This window comes from Bubalus kerabau, chromosome 1 (genome assembly GCF_029407905.1).
Source record: "Bubalus kerabau isolate K-KA32 ecotype Philippines breed swamp buffalo chromosome 1, PCC_UOA_SB_1v2, whole genome shotgun sequence".
In the NCBI taxonomy this organism is placed as follows: Eukaryota; Metazoa; Chordata; class Mammalia; order Artiodactyla; family Bovidae; genus Bubalus; species Bubalus kerabau.
Genome location: NC_073624.1, coordinates 178,417,728 through 178,435,308, shown reverse-complemented (window position 1 = coordinate 178,435,308; position 17,581 = coordinate 178,417,728). Strand labels below are relative to the sequence as shown.

The window sequence follows — 17,581 nt, the reverse complement described above, 5'->3', positions numbered from 1 at the left end:
GCAGGACTTATCTAAGGGGTTTTGGAGAAAAAGAAAGTAAATAAAAATCGTTTGGTGTGGAGGTAGTCTGATGAATTGTGAGTATTTTTTTTTTTTAATTTTTAAGATGGGCTACTTCTGAAACATTTCTATATTTGTAAGAAAGACCCAGACCAATGTATTGTTTGCAAATATTACTTTGTAATAAAAGTTCATGATACATTAAAGTTCATGATACATACATTGTCTCTTTTTCACTCTGGGTATTCAGATTAAAAAATATCTTTGAGAATTAAAAAGCAGGATGCTAAATAGCTTTATTTTGCAATTATTTTCCTGTGAAGCTGAATACTATCTATGGATTACTTTTTCATTTGTATTCTCTATTATAGTCTATACAAAATCTTTACATTTGTGGTGGAAGGGTTGGAGAATTTTTATTCTTGTTTTTTATTACATTGCTCCAAATAAGGAACTGGAGTTTTTCAACCAAATCTCTGTTTAAGACTGAGTTCTTTTATGAATGTACAGGTGTATATGTAAGAGATTGTGAGTGTTTATTCATAGTATGTGGTCAAATATATCAATCGGTCTATTCTGTTTTCTCCATATTTTTCCTTACTGAAAAACTGAGCTGTCACTTTAGTATTCTTGAAGATCTTTGATAGAAACAAAAATGAAAGTGAATATTCTTCTGTATGTGTGGAAGTGTGCTCAGTCACTAGGTCATCTCTGACTCTTTACGACCCTATGAACTGTAGCCCTCCAGGCTCCTCTGTCTATGGATTATCCTGACAAGAATATTGAAGTGGGTTGCCATGCTCTCCTCCAGGGAATCTTCCCAAACAAAGGATCAAATCCTCATCTCCCGTGTCTCTTGCATTGCATAAACTTATATGAATCAGTATATTTTTATATAGGATGAAAATAAAACTAGGCACTGCACTGCTTCTTCCATGAGTTTAAAAGACCTTCCCTTATATCCTTACATTTCCAAGTCTTGGGAAATTTAATCTGTAGCCAGAGACCCATGATGTTACTGTCAAATTTTTATTATATAATTTTGCTGTATAAGTTAGTTTTGGATTCTCATTCAATTTTGCTTCTTATGGTTGATTCAGTTCAGTTCAGTTCAGTTACTCAGGTCGTGTCTGACTCTTTGCAACCCCATGAACTGCAGCACGCCAGGCCTCCCTGTACATCACCAACTCCTGGAGTCCACCCAAACCCATGCCCATTGAGTTGGTGATGCCATCCAACCATCTCGTCCTCTGTCGTCCCCTACTCCTCCTGCCTTCAATTTTTTCCAGTATCAGGGTCTTTTCAAATGAGTCAGCTCTTTGCATCAGGTGGCCACAGTATTGGAGTTTCAGCTTCAGCATCAGTCCTTCCAATGAATATTCAGGACTGATTTCCTTTAGGATGAACTGGTTGGATCTCCTTGCAGTCCAAGGGACTCTCAAGAATCTTCTCCAACACCACAGTGCAAAAGCATCAATTCTTTGGTGCTCAGCTTTCTTTATAGTCCAACTCTCACATCCATACATGACCACTGAAAAAACCATAGCCTTGACTAGTCGGAACTTTGTTGACAAAGTAATGTCTCTGCTTTTCAATTTGCTGTCTAGGTTGGTCATAACTTTCCTTTCAAGGAATAAATGTCTTTTAATTTCATGGCTTCAATCACCATCTGCAGTGATTTTGGAGCCCAGGAAAATAAAGTCAGCCACTGTTTCCACTGTTTCCCCATCTATTTCCTATGAAGTGATAGGACCAGATGCCATGATCTTAGTTTTCTGAATGTTGAGCTTTAAGCTAACTTTTTCACTCTCCTCTTTCACTTTCATCAAGAGGTTCTTTAGTTCTTCACTTTTTGCCAAAAGGGTGGTGTCATCTGAATATCTGAGGTTATTCTCCCAGCAATCTTGATTCCAGCCTGTGCTTCTTGCAGCCCAGCGTTTCTCATGATGTACTCTGCATAGAAGTTAAATAAGCAGGGTGACAATATACAGCCCTGATGTACTCCTTTTCCTATTTGGAACCAGTCTGTTGTTCCATGTCCAGTGCTAACTGTTGCTTCCTGACCTGCATATAAACCACTAATTCTAGTCTAATTGAATTCTTACTGACACTCTCTACATTATAAATTCTTTTTAAACTTCTTTTCCTATAGAAGTACAATCTATATATAACATATACATTTGCATATATATTCATATACTTGTATTCCAATAAATAAACAGAATTATGTGCATGTCATATGCACTCTTTATTTTTTAATGCAGTCTTGTTTCTTCCTTGTGTCCACTGTCCCTTCTTACTCATTAATACCTCATGGACTTGCCTCCAGCCCACCAGTGTTTTGCTCATTCACTATTTCAATGTCTGCTTAATATTCGATGCTATGGCTGTGCTACTCACATTTTGAAAACTCCTGGATGTTTCACTCCTGGACACTTTTTCACACTTCCTTTCATCATTTTCCCCTTTGCACATTCATCTTGCAGCGTCAGCTTCCTATTTATTGCTTAAACACTTGCATCAAGCAGTTTTCTCTTTGCCTTGTCATCCACAAGACTGAACATGGAGACTCATCACCACTGACAACCATTCTTTTGCAAATATGAAGGTGAGGCTAATCTTTTGCATGTATTGTCAACCACCTCAGAAAGATAAATATCACTCTTCCCATTATTTGGGTAAACACGTAAAAAAATAGAATGATTAAATTGCCTTTTATAAATAGATACTATGTGGTAGATTCAAGATTTGATGAAAGGTGTCCTAATTTTAAAAGGATGTGTCTAATACAATTTAGAAGTGTATTTTACCATTTCCCTTTAAAATCCTTTCACTGTTTTTGTATATTGTGCATTTCTATTTGCAAGTTCTGGGTTTATTCTCTTCACTGATTTTTCTAGTGGGATGTTCAATTGATAGGATGTCTTGTTATCATAAAGATATAACTCTCTTTTTTTTTCAATCTGGAGACGTATATACATATATTTCCTGGTGGCTCAGACAGCAAAGAATCTGCCCCCAGTGCAAGACACCTGGGTTTGATCCCTGGGTCAGGAAGATCCTCCCTTGGAGAAGGGAATGGCTACCCTTTCCAGTATTTTTGCCTGGAGACTGCCATGGACAGAGGAGCCTGGCAGGCTACAGTCCATAAGGTCACAAAGAGTCAGACATGATTGAGAGACTAACACATATATATGTATATATGTTCAGTTCAGTTCAGTTCAGTCACTCAGTCGTGTCCGATTCTTTGCGACCCCATGAATCGCAGCACGCCAGGCCTCCCTGTCCATCACCAACTCCCGGAGTTCACCCAGACTCATGTCCATCCAGTCAGTGATGCCATCCAGCCATCTCATCCTCTGTCTTCCCCTTCTCCTCCTGCCCCCAATCCCTCCCAGCATCAGAGTCTTTTCCACCTCTTCGCATGAGGTGGCCAAAATACTGGAGTTTCAGATTTAGCATCATTCCTTCCAAAGAAATCCCAGGGCTGATCTCCTTCAGAATGGACTGATTGGATCTCCTTGCAGTCCAAGGGACTCTCAAGAGTCTTCTCCAACACCACAGTTCAAAAGCATCAATTCTTCGGTGTTCAGCCTTCTTCACAGTCCAACTCTCACATCCATACATGACCACAGGAAAAACCATAGCCTTGACTAGGCAAACTTTTGTATATGTATATATATGCATGTATATATTATACACATATATTTGCTTTATTAGTTATTCTGAGCATCAAGCAGATGTACAGAAAGCAAGGAACAATACACTGGATAATGGATTCCCCATGTTTTGAAGTTTTAGTAATAGCACAAAAGTCACTTTATTTTTCAGCATCCTCTGACACAATCCTTTATCACCCTCCCTCTTACATTCCCCTGAACACTGGCTTAGTTTTGAGCTTAAATATCTAGAAAAAGATCTTCAGTATCATTGCAGGTTCTTTTACCTACAGGACATGTACATGACCTGATAAACTCTTGTCACCTATTGTGTCTTCCTTGAATTCTGTTTTCAAACATCATCTAGTTAGCAGATTAACTGAACTCTCAATGAAAAATAAGTTCCATCCACTCACTTTTATACCTGCATCTTTCCTTTATTCATAACACCTAACACCACCCAGCGTGGTATATATTTGCTTACAGTCTTTCTCTGTAATGGGACTATAGGGATTTTTGAAAGGCAAAGTCCAGGACAAAAACTCATAGACAAAGAAGTCATAGAGACCCATGTAACAGGATGAATTCCATAATATATATATATATATATATATATATATATAGGTAACTCACTCCAGTGTTCTTGCCTGAAAAGCTCCATGGACAGAGGAGCCTGGTGGGCTCCAGTCCATGGGAGTTGCAAAGAGTGGAACACAGCTGAGCCAATTAGTATGCATGTACACACACACACACACACATATGTAGCTTAACCTCAAAATATTAATTGTAAAATTTCACCTATTTTAGTAATGCCCATTTGTATGAAAATTAGTCATATATATATATATATATATTTTTTTTTTTTCTTTGCTAGTTGTCACATCAATCTTATGGACCTAGTAATAATACACAGATTTCAGAATTTCTACTTCTGGGATTATCAAATGAACCAGAACGGCAGCCTCTCATATTTGGACTTTTCCTCTTCATGTACCTGATCACTGTGTTTGGAAACCTGCTCATCATCCTGGCTGTCAGCTCAGACTTCCACCTCCATACTCCCATGTACTTCTTCCTCTCCAACCTGTCCTTTGCAGACATTTGTTTCACCTCCACCATCATCCCAAAGATGCTGTGGAATATCCAGACTCACAGAAAAGTCATAACCTATGAAGGCTGCATCATCCAGATGTATTTTTTCTTACTGTTTGGGGGATTGGATGTCTTCCTCCTGACCATGATGGCCTATGATCGGTATACGGCCATCTGTCACCCTCTGCACTACATGGTCATCATGAAACCCCGGCTCTGTGGTCTCCTGGTTCTGTCATCTTTTATTATGAGTTTCCTATATGCCCTGATGCAAAGCTTAATGGTGGTGCAGTTGTCCTTCTGTACAAAGCAGGAAATCCCCCACTTTTTCTGTGAAGCCAACTTGATGATCAAACTTGCCTGTTCTGACACCTTCATCTGTGACATGGTGGTATATTTTGTATCAATGGTGCTGGGTGGTGGTTCCCTTGGTGCTATTCTTTACTCTTACTCTAAGATAATTGCCTGCATAAATGGAATCTCATCAGCTCAGGGGAAGTATAAAGCATTTTCCACCTGTGCATCTCATCTCTCAGTTGTCTCCTTATTTTCTTGTTCAGTCCTGGGAGTGTACCTTACCTCTGCTGATACTCACAGCTCACACTCAAGTCTGATCGCCTCTATGATGTACAGTGTGGTCACACCCATGCTGAATCCCTTCATGTACAGTCTCAGGAATAAAGACATTAAAAAAGCTCTGAAAATATTTGGGAAGGAAACTAATAAAGAGTTAAGTGTCCTGGGGCTGAAGAACTGCCACTGATTGCAGGGTTTAAAACTCAGAGCCATAAATGGTGAATTTTTTAAATTTCATTTTGAAGGTAGAAGTTGCTCTTTCTATTTATTTCTGGAATTTTTATTCCTTTGGCTTATGTTTATCTATATAAGTTAACTCACTTTATTAAGCTTTCTTCTCTCTGTGATACTGAGAGTTTTCCCCTTTGTTGTCTTCCTATTATTCCTAATTTATTTGCCATCTTGAAAAAGAAATATTTGGACATTCCCATTTATCTCATAGGACTATATGCGATTCTTAATATTTTTTCTCAAATGAAAAATGTAATCCCATGCAATATTTCCTTAGGTTTCCTAAGAGTACTAGGTTGTACAAACTCTATGAAAAAACACACTTGGAAACAAATACAATTGATAGGTTTAACAGTTCAGTTCAGTTGCTCCCTTGTGTCCAACTCTTTGTGACCTCATGGACTGCAGCATGCCAGGCTTCCCTGTCCATCACCAACTCCCAGAGCTTGCTCAAACATGTCCATCGAGTTGGTGATGCCATACAACCATCTCGTCCTCTGTTGTCCCCTTCTCCTCCTGCCTTCAATCTTTCCCAGTATCAGGGTCCTTACCAAAGAGTCAGTTAATAAGTTTATATGACAGGAAAATCTAAGACCACAGTTTTTCACTATATGTCCACCAATCATAGTATATTACTAATTTAGTTGCATTTCATAATAATATAAATTAACATACAGTGTCTTATAGCAGGCTATTTGTTTTTATTCTCCTGACTAGGGTAATCCTCTTCTCTAACTCACCTTTGTGTACACAGCTCCAACACTAGCTCTTGATTAAAATTGATTATCAAATACATGTCTGTTAGTGATTTCTGCACAGAAACAGAAATTAAAATAAAAAGGTGAATTGATATTACCTTGAACTGTTGTTGCTTAGTCACTAAGTTGTGTTTGACTCTTTTTTTTTTTTACATCTTTAACCCAAAGTCTTTTAATTCTTCATGTCTTTTGTATCCATTCTTTACATTTTAACCATCATCACATTGTACAGATTCTTTTTTTTTTTTTTTTACTTTGCAATACTGTATTTGTTTTGCCACACATCAACTTGAGCGACGGGTGTACACGTGTTCCCCAACCTGAACCCTCCTCCCACTTCCCTCCCCGCACCATCCCGCTGGGTCATCCCAGTGCACCAGCCCCAAGCATCCCGTATCATGCATCAAACCTCGACTGACGATTCATTTCATATATGATATTATACATGTTTCAATGCCATTCTCCCAAATAATTCCACCCTCTCCCTCTTCCACAGAGTCCAAAAGACTGTTCTATACTTCTGTGTCTCTTTTGCTTTGACTCTTTTTTTTGACCCCAAGGACTGAAGCCTGTCATGTTCCTTCTATTGATATTGCTGATAATATGGCTCCTCCTTGCCTTGCTCTAATTGAAATAACTCCCTGATTTAAAGTGTTGCCATAACCACTAAAGGTATCATGATTAATCATTATCAGTATCTTTTATTATATATCCCCTCTATGGTCAGAAATCTCTTCATCTTTCTGGTCAAAGAATGCCTCAAGCAAGAGCTTGAATTCCTGTCTAAGCATATAAATCAGGGTCATCAGTTTTCCTACACAAAAATGTATATCCTTTCAATCGTTCTTGGTTACCTGAAAAGGAATCCCAATAAAATAATCTTTTTAATACAGCTGTCTGAAAAGAAGCCATGAATGTTGTCTTCATATATGATAACAAGCCAAAAGTAAGCAGCAGCAGATTATTATCATTGCCCTCACTTCTGTTCACTTTGATTAGATATAAGTTAGCTAATGTTGTGCCAGATATCCAAAAAGCCAGTGATCAGATTCTATGGTGAAATGTTGTCATGAGCTCTGCTGTTCTCCTCCTAAGTCTATCTGGGTCTCTACCCTGTGCTTCTGCATCTCATTAATGATGTAAGATGTGATCATGGTGCTCTTCTCTCTTGAGCAAATATATTATCAGTTTCTGCTATTCACCTATTTTACCTTCTATTTTATTGGGAAAAAAAGCTCATCAAGTATGAATTGCCTTAATTTACTACTACTGGTTCCAATTAGGAAAAGGAGTTCGTCAAGACTGTATATTGTCACCCTGTTTATTTAACTTATATGCAGAGTACATCATGAGAAATGCTGGGCTGGAAGAAACACAAGCTGGAATCAAGATTGCCGGGAGAAATATCAATAACCTCAGATATGCAGATGACATCACCCTTATGGCAGAAAGTGAAGAGGAACTCAAAAGCCTCTTGATGAAAGTGAAAGTGGAGAGTGAACAAGTTGGCTTAAAGCTCAACATTCAGAAAACGAAGATCATGGCATCCGGTCCCACCACTTCATGGGAAATAGATGGGGAAACAGTGGAAACAGTGTCAGACTTTATTTTTCTGGGCTCCAAAATTACTACAGATGGTGACTGCAGCCATGAAATTAAAAGACGCTTACTCCTTGGAAGGAAAGTTATGACCAATCTAGATAGCATATTCAAAAGCAGAGCCATTACTTTGCCAACAAAGGTTCGTCTAGTCAAGGCTATGGTTTTTCCTGTGGTCATGTATGGATGTGAGAGCTGGACTGTGAAGAAGGCTGAGCACCGAAGAATTGATGCTTTTGAACTGTGGTGTTGGAGAAGAGGCTTGAGAGTCCCTTGGACTGCAAGGAGATCCAACCAGTCCATTATGAAGGAGAACAGCCCTGGGTGTTCTTTGGAAGGAATGATGCTAAAGCTGAAACTCCAGTACTTTGGCCACCTCATGCGAAGAGTTGACTCATTGGAAAAGACTCTGATGCTCGGAGGGATTGGGGGCAGGAGGAGAAGGGGACGACAGAGGATGAGATGGCTGGATGGCATCACTGACTCGATGGACGTGAGTCTGGGTGAACTCCGGGAGTTGGTGATGGACAGGGAGGCCTGGCATGCTGCGATTCATGGGGTCGCAAAGAGTCAGACACGACTGAGCGACTGATTTGATCTGAGAGTCCCTATATTTACATTTTTCTTTTTCACAGGCAGAGGAGACATCCACTACCACTGCTCAGTGTGAATCAGGTACCCGGGGTTCAGGTTCCTCTTTGATCCATGCCCAGCTGTATTTTATTTCCTGAAGGCAATGGCACCCCACTCCAGTACTCTTGCCTGGAAAATCCCATGGACGGAGGAGCCTGGTGGGCTGCAGTCCATAGGGTCGCTGAGAGTTGGACACAACTGAGCGACTTCACTTTCACTTTTCACTTTCATGCATTGGAGAAGGAAACGGCAACCCACTCCAGTGTTCTTGCCTGGAGAATCCCAGGGATGAGGGAGCCTCGTGGGCTACTCTCTATGGGGTTGCACAGAGTCGGACATGACTGAAGTGACTTAGCAGCAGCAGCAGACTTATTTAGTCATGTGCAAATGTGAGAGTTGGTCTATAAAGAAAGCTGAGCACCAAAGAATTGATGCTTTTGAACTGTGATGCTGGAGAAAACTCTTGAGAGTTCGTTGAACTGCAAGGAGATAAAACCAAATCCTAAAGGAAATTAACCCTAAATAATTCATTGGATGGACTGGTGCTTAAGCTGAAGCTCCAATACTTTGGCCACCTGATGCAAAGAGCTGACTCATTGGAAAAGTGGAAAAGATACTTATGATGGGAAAGATTAAAGGCAGGAGGTGAAGGGGCAACAGAAGATAAGATGGTTGGATGGCATCATTGACTCAATGCACATGAGTTTGAGAAACCCCATGAGATAGTGGAGGACAGATGAGCCTGGCATGCTATAGTCCACGAGGTCACAGAGAGTAGGACAAGACTTAGTGACTGAACAACAACAATGATAAACTTACTGGCATTATTTACATCCTATAATCTGCACATAGTTAAAATGCACTTTTTAACAAAATATAGAAGTCTTACAGAAATAACAGGACACACTGCACAGTTCTGTTTATGTATAGTTCAGGAAAGTTCACAATAACTCTAATATCATTTTTAGGAAAATGATAAAAATTTCCATTTTTTGGAAACTTGAAAATTTAATCTCCTGGGTCTTACTGTCCTTGTTTCTGAATAAAATGTGAGATAGTAAACATAACTTCAGACAAATGTTGTAAGAAACAAATTAAATGTGTGGATATATTTTGATGGGTACAAACAAAACCTTCAAAGAAGGCAGTCATGTGTATATGTATTCATTTATATAAATTTTTATTTCAAATAAATATATGCACACTGATTTGTACACAGTCTAATGTTTTATGTCGGGAGGAAATGTGTGAGAAAGATGGAGAGGAAACATGTAAAAATAATGAATGCTTGTCTGAATATAAAATCAAATAATGTAGAAAATTAGGCACAAAATATACTGTAAAAGGTAGACAACAAATTAAATAATTACTTTTCCTAAATTAATGCCTCATGGACATCACAATCTGAAGCAAGTTTACATTTATGCCATGAGAAAAATCTCTATCAGATAAAGAGACTGAATATCCCCAAATTGAATTTAAATTTACTCTTCCCACTTAAGATGGGATTATAACACAAAATATCTTTCCCCAGGGGAAGCTCAATAAATGAACTGAGAAGTATAATCTCCATTTCCTGAACAAAATTTTACTGGGAAAAAATATCTGTATTCAATTTCTAATGTTAAGATAAAATTACCACACCAGTGATTTAAATAAATAACTTCTGCTCTGACAATTCTGGAGTTTGGAAGCCTGATATGGGTTTCTCTGGACTAAAATCAACATGTTTGCAGGGCTTGATTTCCTCTGGAAGCTAGAGAGAAGAATCTATTTATTTTCCTATTTTGCATTCAGACTATCGTAGGAAAAGAATATAAATATATTCATTACAATGAACAAACATTTCAATATGAGGGATTAAATCAGAACTCAACTTGTGATATAATTAAGAAATTCCTAGTGATTTTGGACAATGTGGCACCAAGCCAAGCTGTACAGTGCTCAAGGTTTATATCAAAGGAACACAGTTCTCCTCCTTGTCCTTGCTGAAGAGGAGAAGAGCAACTTTTTCTAGACATCAGGGGTTGTGTCTCTACTACAAGTCAGTATTTGAAGAGTCAAGGGATCTACTCCAGAAAGGGATGTGATCTATTCCTAAACTTGGAGAAAATCAGGTTTGGGATGAGGCATTTTTCAAAGGTTAGACTGAAGAAGTCCGCAAAGTGCATGAGGAAGAACAACGATAATTAGCAGTTGATTCTCTTGACTCTAACCTGGTCTCTTGGGAACACAGAATCTCCAGGACATTCCCTTCCCTGTTCAGACCAGTGTCCCACAGGGAAATCATGGGCCTAGAGGTTGGAGTCGAAAGAGGGAAACATGCTGATTAGTAGACAGGGGTAGCTGTAAATATCTCCTCTGCTGCATCCCTCAGTCTGTACAACCTTGCAGTGGATGGAACGTGGTTATTGCTGTTAGAGTCCTATGTTTGGCTGGGAGACTCATGCAAGCCTCTTTTCCACTGTCTTCTGTGGGGCCAGAGCTTCAGTTTCCACTATTAACCATCCAGGAGGAGTTTGGACCTTCTCGCAGTGATCTTCCTCTCAGATTTCCCAACCAGGTGAGTTGGCAAGTCCAGGAGGTACTGCAGGAAAGGGTCCAAGAAGATCAAATCCATGCATGTGTACCTGAGGTCACCTGAGAGCAAACCCAGAGCCCAGAGTTTGCTAGCATTGATCTATATAAACTGTCAAAAGAGGTAATGGGGAGCTGCTATATAACACAGGGACCCAAGCCCAGTGTTCATGCTAATCTTTTTACATAGATTGTCAACCACCTCCTTAGGAGATTAGGGGCTTCCCTTGTGGCTCATATGGGAAAGAATCTGCCTGCGATGTGAGAGAACTGGGTTCAGTCCCTGGGTTGGGAAGATCCCCTGGAGAAGGGAATGACAACCCATTCCATATTCTTGCCTGGAGAATTCCATGAACAGAGGAGCCTGGCAAGCTACAGTCCATGGGGCTACAGAGTCAGACACGACTGAGTGACTAACACTTTCAGGAGGATAAATACCCCTATTCCCACTATTTGGGAAAAGATTTAAACTTCTTGAATGGTTCAGTTGCCTCTCGAAATTCAAACAGCTAATATGTGGTAGATCCAAGATGCAGTGCCAAGTTTTTAATTTCAAAATTTGTTATTAATATAGTTTAGAAGTTTCTTTTACCATTTCACCTTAAAAATCTCCCACTATTGTATATTATGCATTTCCTTTTCTAAATTGTGGATTTATTCCCATTGCTTATTTTTATAATGGGATGTTGAATTGATAAAGTGACTTGATATCATAGTGATATCTCTTTTATCATTTACATATTTTTTCTGCTTTATTAGTTAATCTGTGTATCCAGGGGATACACAGAGTGCAAAGAACACATGGGCAAGAGACTCCCTGTGTCTTGAAGTTTTAACAATAGCAGGGAAGCCACTTTATTCTTCAGCATTCTCTAATACAACCCTTCATCACCTCCTTCTTCAGTTCAGTTGCTCAGTCATGTCTGACTCTTTGAGACCCCATGAATCGCAGCACGCCAGGCCTCCCTATCCATCATCACCAACTCCAGGAGTTCACTCAAACTCACGTCCATTGAGTCGGTGATGCCATCCAGCCATCTCATCCTCTGTCATCCCCTTCTCCTCCTTCTCCCAATCAATCTCAGCATCAGAGTCTTTTTCAATGAGTCAACTCTTCGTATGAGGTGGCCAAAGTACTGGAGTTTCGGCTTCAGCATTATTCCATCCAAAGAACACCCAGGGCTGATCTCCTTTAGAATGGACTGGTTGGATCTCCTTGCAGTCCAAGGGAACCTCCTCCTTACATTCCCCCAAACAATTGCTTAAGTTTGAAACTTGTACATCTGGGGAAAAAAAGACCCTCAGATTTTTTTCACAGGTTCTTTTCCCTTAAGGACACACATGCCACCCTGATAACCTCTTGTCACCAGCTGTGTCCTCCCTGAAGTATCTTTTTAAATATCATTTTGTTTACAGGATTCCTAAATTCCCAATAAAAAATAACAGCCCTCTCTCTTATGAAAGTAAAAATGTTAGTCACTCCATCATGTCCAATTCTTCGCTACCCAATGGACTGTAGCCTGCCAGGCTTCTCTGTCCATGGGCTTCTCCAGGCAAGAATACTGGAGTGGGTAGCTATTCCCTTCTCCACGGGATCTTCCCAAGCCAGGGATTGAACCCAGGTCTCCTGCATTGCAGGCAAAATTCGTAACCATCTGGGTGAACACTTCATAGCAGCTGCCACCACCTGGCATGAAATATATTTGCTAATATTTTTTCCTCATTCATGATTAGATTGTAGAACTTTTGTAGGACAAAGCTGAGACAAGAATTCATATACAGGGAAGCCACAAAGAATCCTTTAAGGGGATGAGATTCAAACTCTATGTGTGTGTGTGTGTGTGTGTGTGTGTATGCTTAGTTGCTCAATTATGTCTGATTCTTCTGAAACCCTTTGGACTGCAGCCCACCAGACTCTTCTGTCCATGGGATTTTTCAGGCAAGAATACTGGAGTGAGTTACTGTCTCTCTGTCTCTACATAAATCTAGATATAGATCTCTCACTCTCTCTCTCTCTCTCTCTCTCTCTCTCTCTCTCTCTATATATATATATATATATATATATATATATATATATATATATATATCTAGAATATATATCTATATTCTATCCCTGGGTTAGGAAGATCCCCTGGAGGGCAACCCACTCCGGTATTCTTGCCTGGAGAATCCCATAGACAGAGGAGCCTGGTGTTCTACCATCCATAGGGTCACAAAGAGTCAGACATGACTGAAGAAATTTAGCATGCATGTAAGTTTGCAGTTAAGCCATATATACAAGTGCTGCTAGGTAGTGGCTTCCTCATTGATGTGTGTGTGTGTGTATGGCTTAATTTAAAACTTTAATATATGCAAGATATATATATATATATATATATATATATATATATATATATATAATTGTAATATTTCACCTAGCTAGTAATGCCCATTTGTATGAAAATTAGTCATATTATTTTTTTCTTTTCTAGTCATTACATCTACCTTATGGAACCAGTAATAACACACAGGTTTCAGGATTTCTTCTTCTGGGATTATCAAAGGAACCAGAATTGCAGCTTCTCATATTTGGGCTTTTCCTCTCCATGTACCTGATCACTGTGTTTGGAAACCTGCTTGTCATCCTGGCTGTCAGCTCAGGCCCCCACCTGCACACCCCCATGTACTTCTTCCTCTCCAACTTGTCCTTTGCAGACATCTGCTTCACCTCCACCACCATCCCAAAGATGCTGTGGAACATCCAGACTCACAGCAAAGTCATAACCTATGAAGGCTGCATCATCCAGATGTATTTTTTCTTACTGTTTGGGGGACTGGATGCCTTCCTCCTGACTGTGATGGCCTATGACCGGTATGTGGCCATCTGTCACTCTCTGCACTACATGGTCATCATGAAACCCCGGCTCTGCGGTCTCCTGGTTCTGTCATCTTTTATTATGAGTTTCCTGTATTCCTTGCTACAGAGCTTAATGGTGATGCAGCTGTCCTTCTGTACAAACAATGAAATCCCTCACTTTTTCTGTGAAACCAGTCAGGTTGTCCTACTTGCCTGTTCTGACACCTCCATCTGTGACATGGTGATGTATTTTGCAGGAGTGCTGATGGGTGGTGGTTCCCTCACGTGTATTCTTTACTCTTACTCTCAGATAGTCTCCTCTATATGTGGAATCTCATCAGCTCAGGGGAAGTATAAAGCATTTTCCACCTGTGCATCTCACCTCTCAGTTGTCTCCTTATTTTACTCTTCAGTCCTAGGAGTGTACGTTGCTTATGCTGATACCCACGGCTCACAGTCAAGCATAATCACCTCGGTGATGTACACTGTGGTCACACCCATGCTGAACCCTTTCATCTACAGTCTCAGGAATAATGACATAAAAAGAGCTCTGAAAATATTATTTACAAAGAAAACTATAAAAGAGATAATTGACTTGATGTTGAAGAACTGCTGTTAATTGCAGGGCTCACAACTCAAAGCCATAAATTGTGATTATTTAAATCACATTTTGAAACTAGAACTTGCTCTTTCTATTTATTTCTGGAATTTTTATTTCTTTGGCTTCCATTTATCTAAAAAACTTTACCATTATTATGCTTTATTCTCTCTCTGATATTGAACATTTTCTCCCTTTTTTGTCTTCCAATTATTCCACATTTATTCCCAATCTCAAATATTAAATATTTGAAGAATCTCATTTGTCTCGTGGGACAATATGCATTTCTAAGTATTTTTTTTTCTCAAATGTCATATATAATCCTATGTAATCTTCCATTAGTTTTCCTAAAAGCATAACTATAGGCTGTACTAAACCTATGGGGGTAAAGAAGAACACATTTGAGAAAACAAGGTCATTTATATAAGTTTATAGGAAAGCAAAATCTGAGACCACCATTTTTCACTATATAAGCACAACTGCTTGTGTATCAATAACATTTGTTTTTCATAATTATATAGGTTCAACATATACTGCTCCAATGTTCTTGCCTGGAGAATCCCAGGGACATGGGAGCCTGGTGGGCTACTGTCTATGGGGTCGCACAGAGTCTGACACGACTGTAGTGACTTAGCAGCAGCAACATATAGTGCGTTTAGCTAATCATTTGTTTTCATTAATTAATTTCAATTAATTAATACCCAGCAAGAACACTGGAGTGAGTATTCTTTTTCTTATACACCCTGTATGCGCAGTGCCAACACTAGCCCCTAACTTTGTCTACCAAATACATGTCTCCTAGTGATGTCTCCATGAAAACGATTATTTGAATAAACCATTGGATTCATATGACCTTGAATATGATGAAGCAAGCTTTAACTTATACTTTGTATCACTCTGCATAATATTTATTTTTCAAAATATACACTTACTTTTTGAAGTAAGATATATATCACTTGTTTAAGGGGGGTTTATTCTTTGGTGTGAAGTTTTGGAAGGTATGTTTTAAGGTTTTTCATTGAATTACTGTTTTGTTTTTTTTTTTTCTTGAAATCTTCCAGTGATGCATACAAACATGATTCTTTCTATTGCTCTAAGTAAAATAACTCATCCTTTTCTAAATTTCATTATGAACACTAGAGGGACAGTGAATAACCACAATCATCTATTATATATCTCCTATACAGGGACATTTCTTCAATCTTTATTATCATAAATGATTCCCAAGACAATATGAATCTTCTTAGTCATGTGATTCAGGGTCAGCCGAGTTTCTGCACCAACCTGCATGTCCTTCCAAGTTCTCCTAGGTAGCTGGAAAGGATATCAGTGTAGTCATACTGTAACTACTGTTACTTGTGAAAGTGAAAGTCTCTCAGTCGTGTCCAACCCTTTGCAACCCCATGGACCATACAGTCCATGAAATTCTCTAGGCCAGAATACTGGAGTAGGTAGCCTTTCCCTTCTCCAGGGGAGCTTCCTGACCCAGGGATTGGATCCAGGTCTCCCGCATTGCAGGCAAATTCTTCACCAGCTGAGTCACAAGGGAAGCCCAGGGATACTGAAGTGGGTAGACTATCCCTTCTCCAGCAGCTCTTCTAGACCCGGGAATTGCAGGCAGAGATTTGTATCATAAATAATGATACAATCAGAAATGCTATCTTCAAATATCAGAATAAATGTCAAAAATAAGATAAGGTAGATTATTTTCATTGCCTTCAGTTCTGTGCCTTTGGGTTATTGTATCAGTTATTGTATCAGTTGTTGCAGCATAACAAGCCAACATAAAATAAAATAACTTATCATAATGACTTTATTATTGAATGAGACAGTATGATAGGGAGTGTTCCTGAGCGCTGTTTGCCACTTGATGAGTCTTTATTCAGCTGGAAGTCTCTTCATTGTGTTTCTAAGGCTCATCCATGAAACTGTGTGACTCGTGTTCTTTTGTCTTGAACATGTTTATGGTCAGTTCATTCCTTGTCTATATCCAGTTTATCCATTTACAGAAAAAATGAGTTTATGAAATGTGAATCCCTTTACCTAATGCCACAATCCCTATATCCATATATAGCACTTTGCTTTCTTCCCAGTTATAAGACCTATATTCCGTACTTCACTCTAAATATTATCTGACTTATTAATTTTTAATTAATACCTCAAATTTAATTTTTTCCTTTTAACTAATTTATTAGAGTATCATGCTGTCTGCTCAGTTGTGTCCAACTCTTTGTGACCCTGTCAGGCTCCTGTGTCCATGGGATTATCCTGGCAGGAATACTGGAGTGGGTGGCCATGTTCTCCTCCAGGGTATCTTCCCAACCTAGGGATCAAACTCACATCTCCTGAAGCTTCTGAATTAGCAGCTGGATCTGTTTACCACTAGTGCCACCTGGGAAGCCGTATTATACAGAGTGAAGTAAGCCAGAAAGAAAAACACTAATACAGTATACTAACACATATATATGGAATTTAGAAAGATGGTAACAATAACCCTGTGTACGAGACAGCAAAAGAGACACTGATGTATAGAACAGTCTTATGGACTCTGTGAGAGAGGGAGAGGGTGGGAAGATTTGGGAGAATGGCATTGAAACATGTAAAATATCATGTATGAAACGAGTTGCCAGTCCAGGTTCGATGCACGATACTGGATGCTTGGGGCTGGTGCACTGGGACGACCCAGAGGGATGGAATGGGGAGGAGGGTTCAGGATGGGGAACACATGTATACCTGTGGTGGATTCATTTTGATATTTGGCAAAACTAACACAATTATGTAAAGTTTAAAAATAAAATAAAATTAAAAAAAAGAATATAATGATATACATTAATCAACACATATTTTAAAAGTACAGGTGATAGATGGAGGAGAATGATTTTCCCTGAGTAATGTCAGTAATACGGTATATGAAGGTGTGTGTGTGTGTGTGTGTGTGCGCGCGCATGCACGCTAGTCATTCAGTCATGTCTGACTCTTTGTGACCCCATGGACTGTAGCCCACTAATCTCCTCTGTCCATG

At 39.3% G+C, this 17,581-nt stretch overlaps 2 protein-coding genes across 2 annotated transcripts; both read left to right on the top strand.

The window, feature by feature from the left end:
• The first annotated feature begins 4,578 nt into the window (after positions 1 to 4,578).
• On the top strand, positions 4,579 to 5,514 carry LOC129641981 (olfactory receptor 7A10-like). Its single transcript, XM_055566549.1, has one exon. The coding sequence runs from the start codon at positions 4,648 to 4,650 to the stop codon at positions 5,512 to 5,514; it is 867 nt and encodes a 288-aa protein (XP_055422524.1). The 5' UTR covers positions 4,579 to 4,647.
• An 8,196-nt stretch (positions 5,515 to 13,710) lies between these two features.
• LOC129641980 (olfactory receptor 7A10-like) lies at positions 13,711 to 14,580 on the top strand. Its single transcript, XM_055566548.1, has one exon. The coding sequence runs from the start codon at positions 13,711 to 13,713 to the stop codon at positions 14,578 to 14,580; it is 870 nt and encodes a 289-aa protein (XP_055422523.1).
• Positions 14,581 to 17,581: the final 3,001 nt, after the last annotated feature.

Coding starts and splice junctions, on each gene's coding strand:
- LOC129641981 (XM_055566549.1), top strand. CDS start 4,648: ATGTACCTGATCACTGTGTTTGGAAACCTGCTCATCATCCTGGCTGTC.
- LOC129641980 (XM_055566548.1), top strand. CDS start 13,711: ATGTACCTGATCACTGTGTTTGGAAACCTGCTTGTCATCCTGGCTGTC.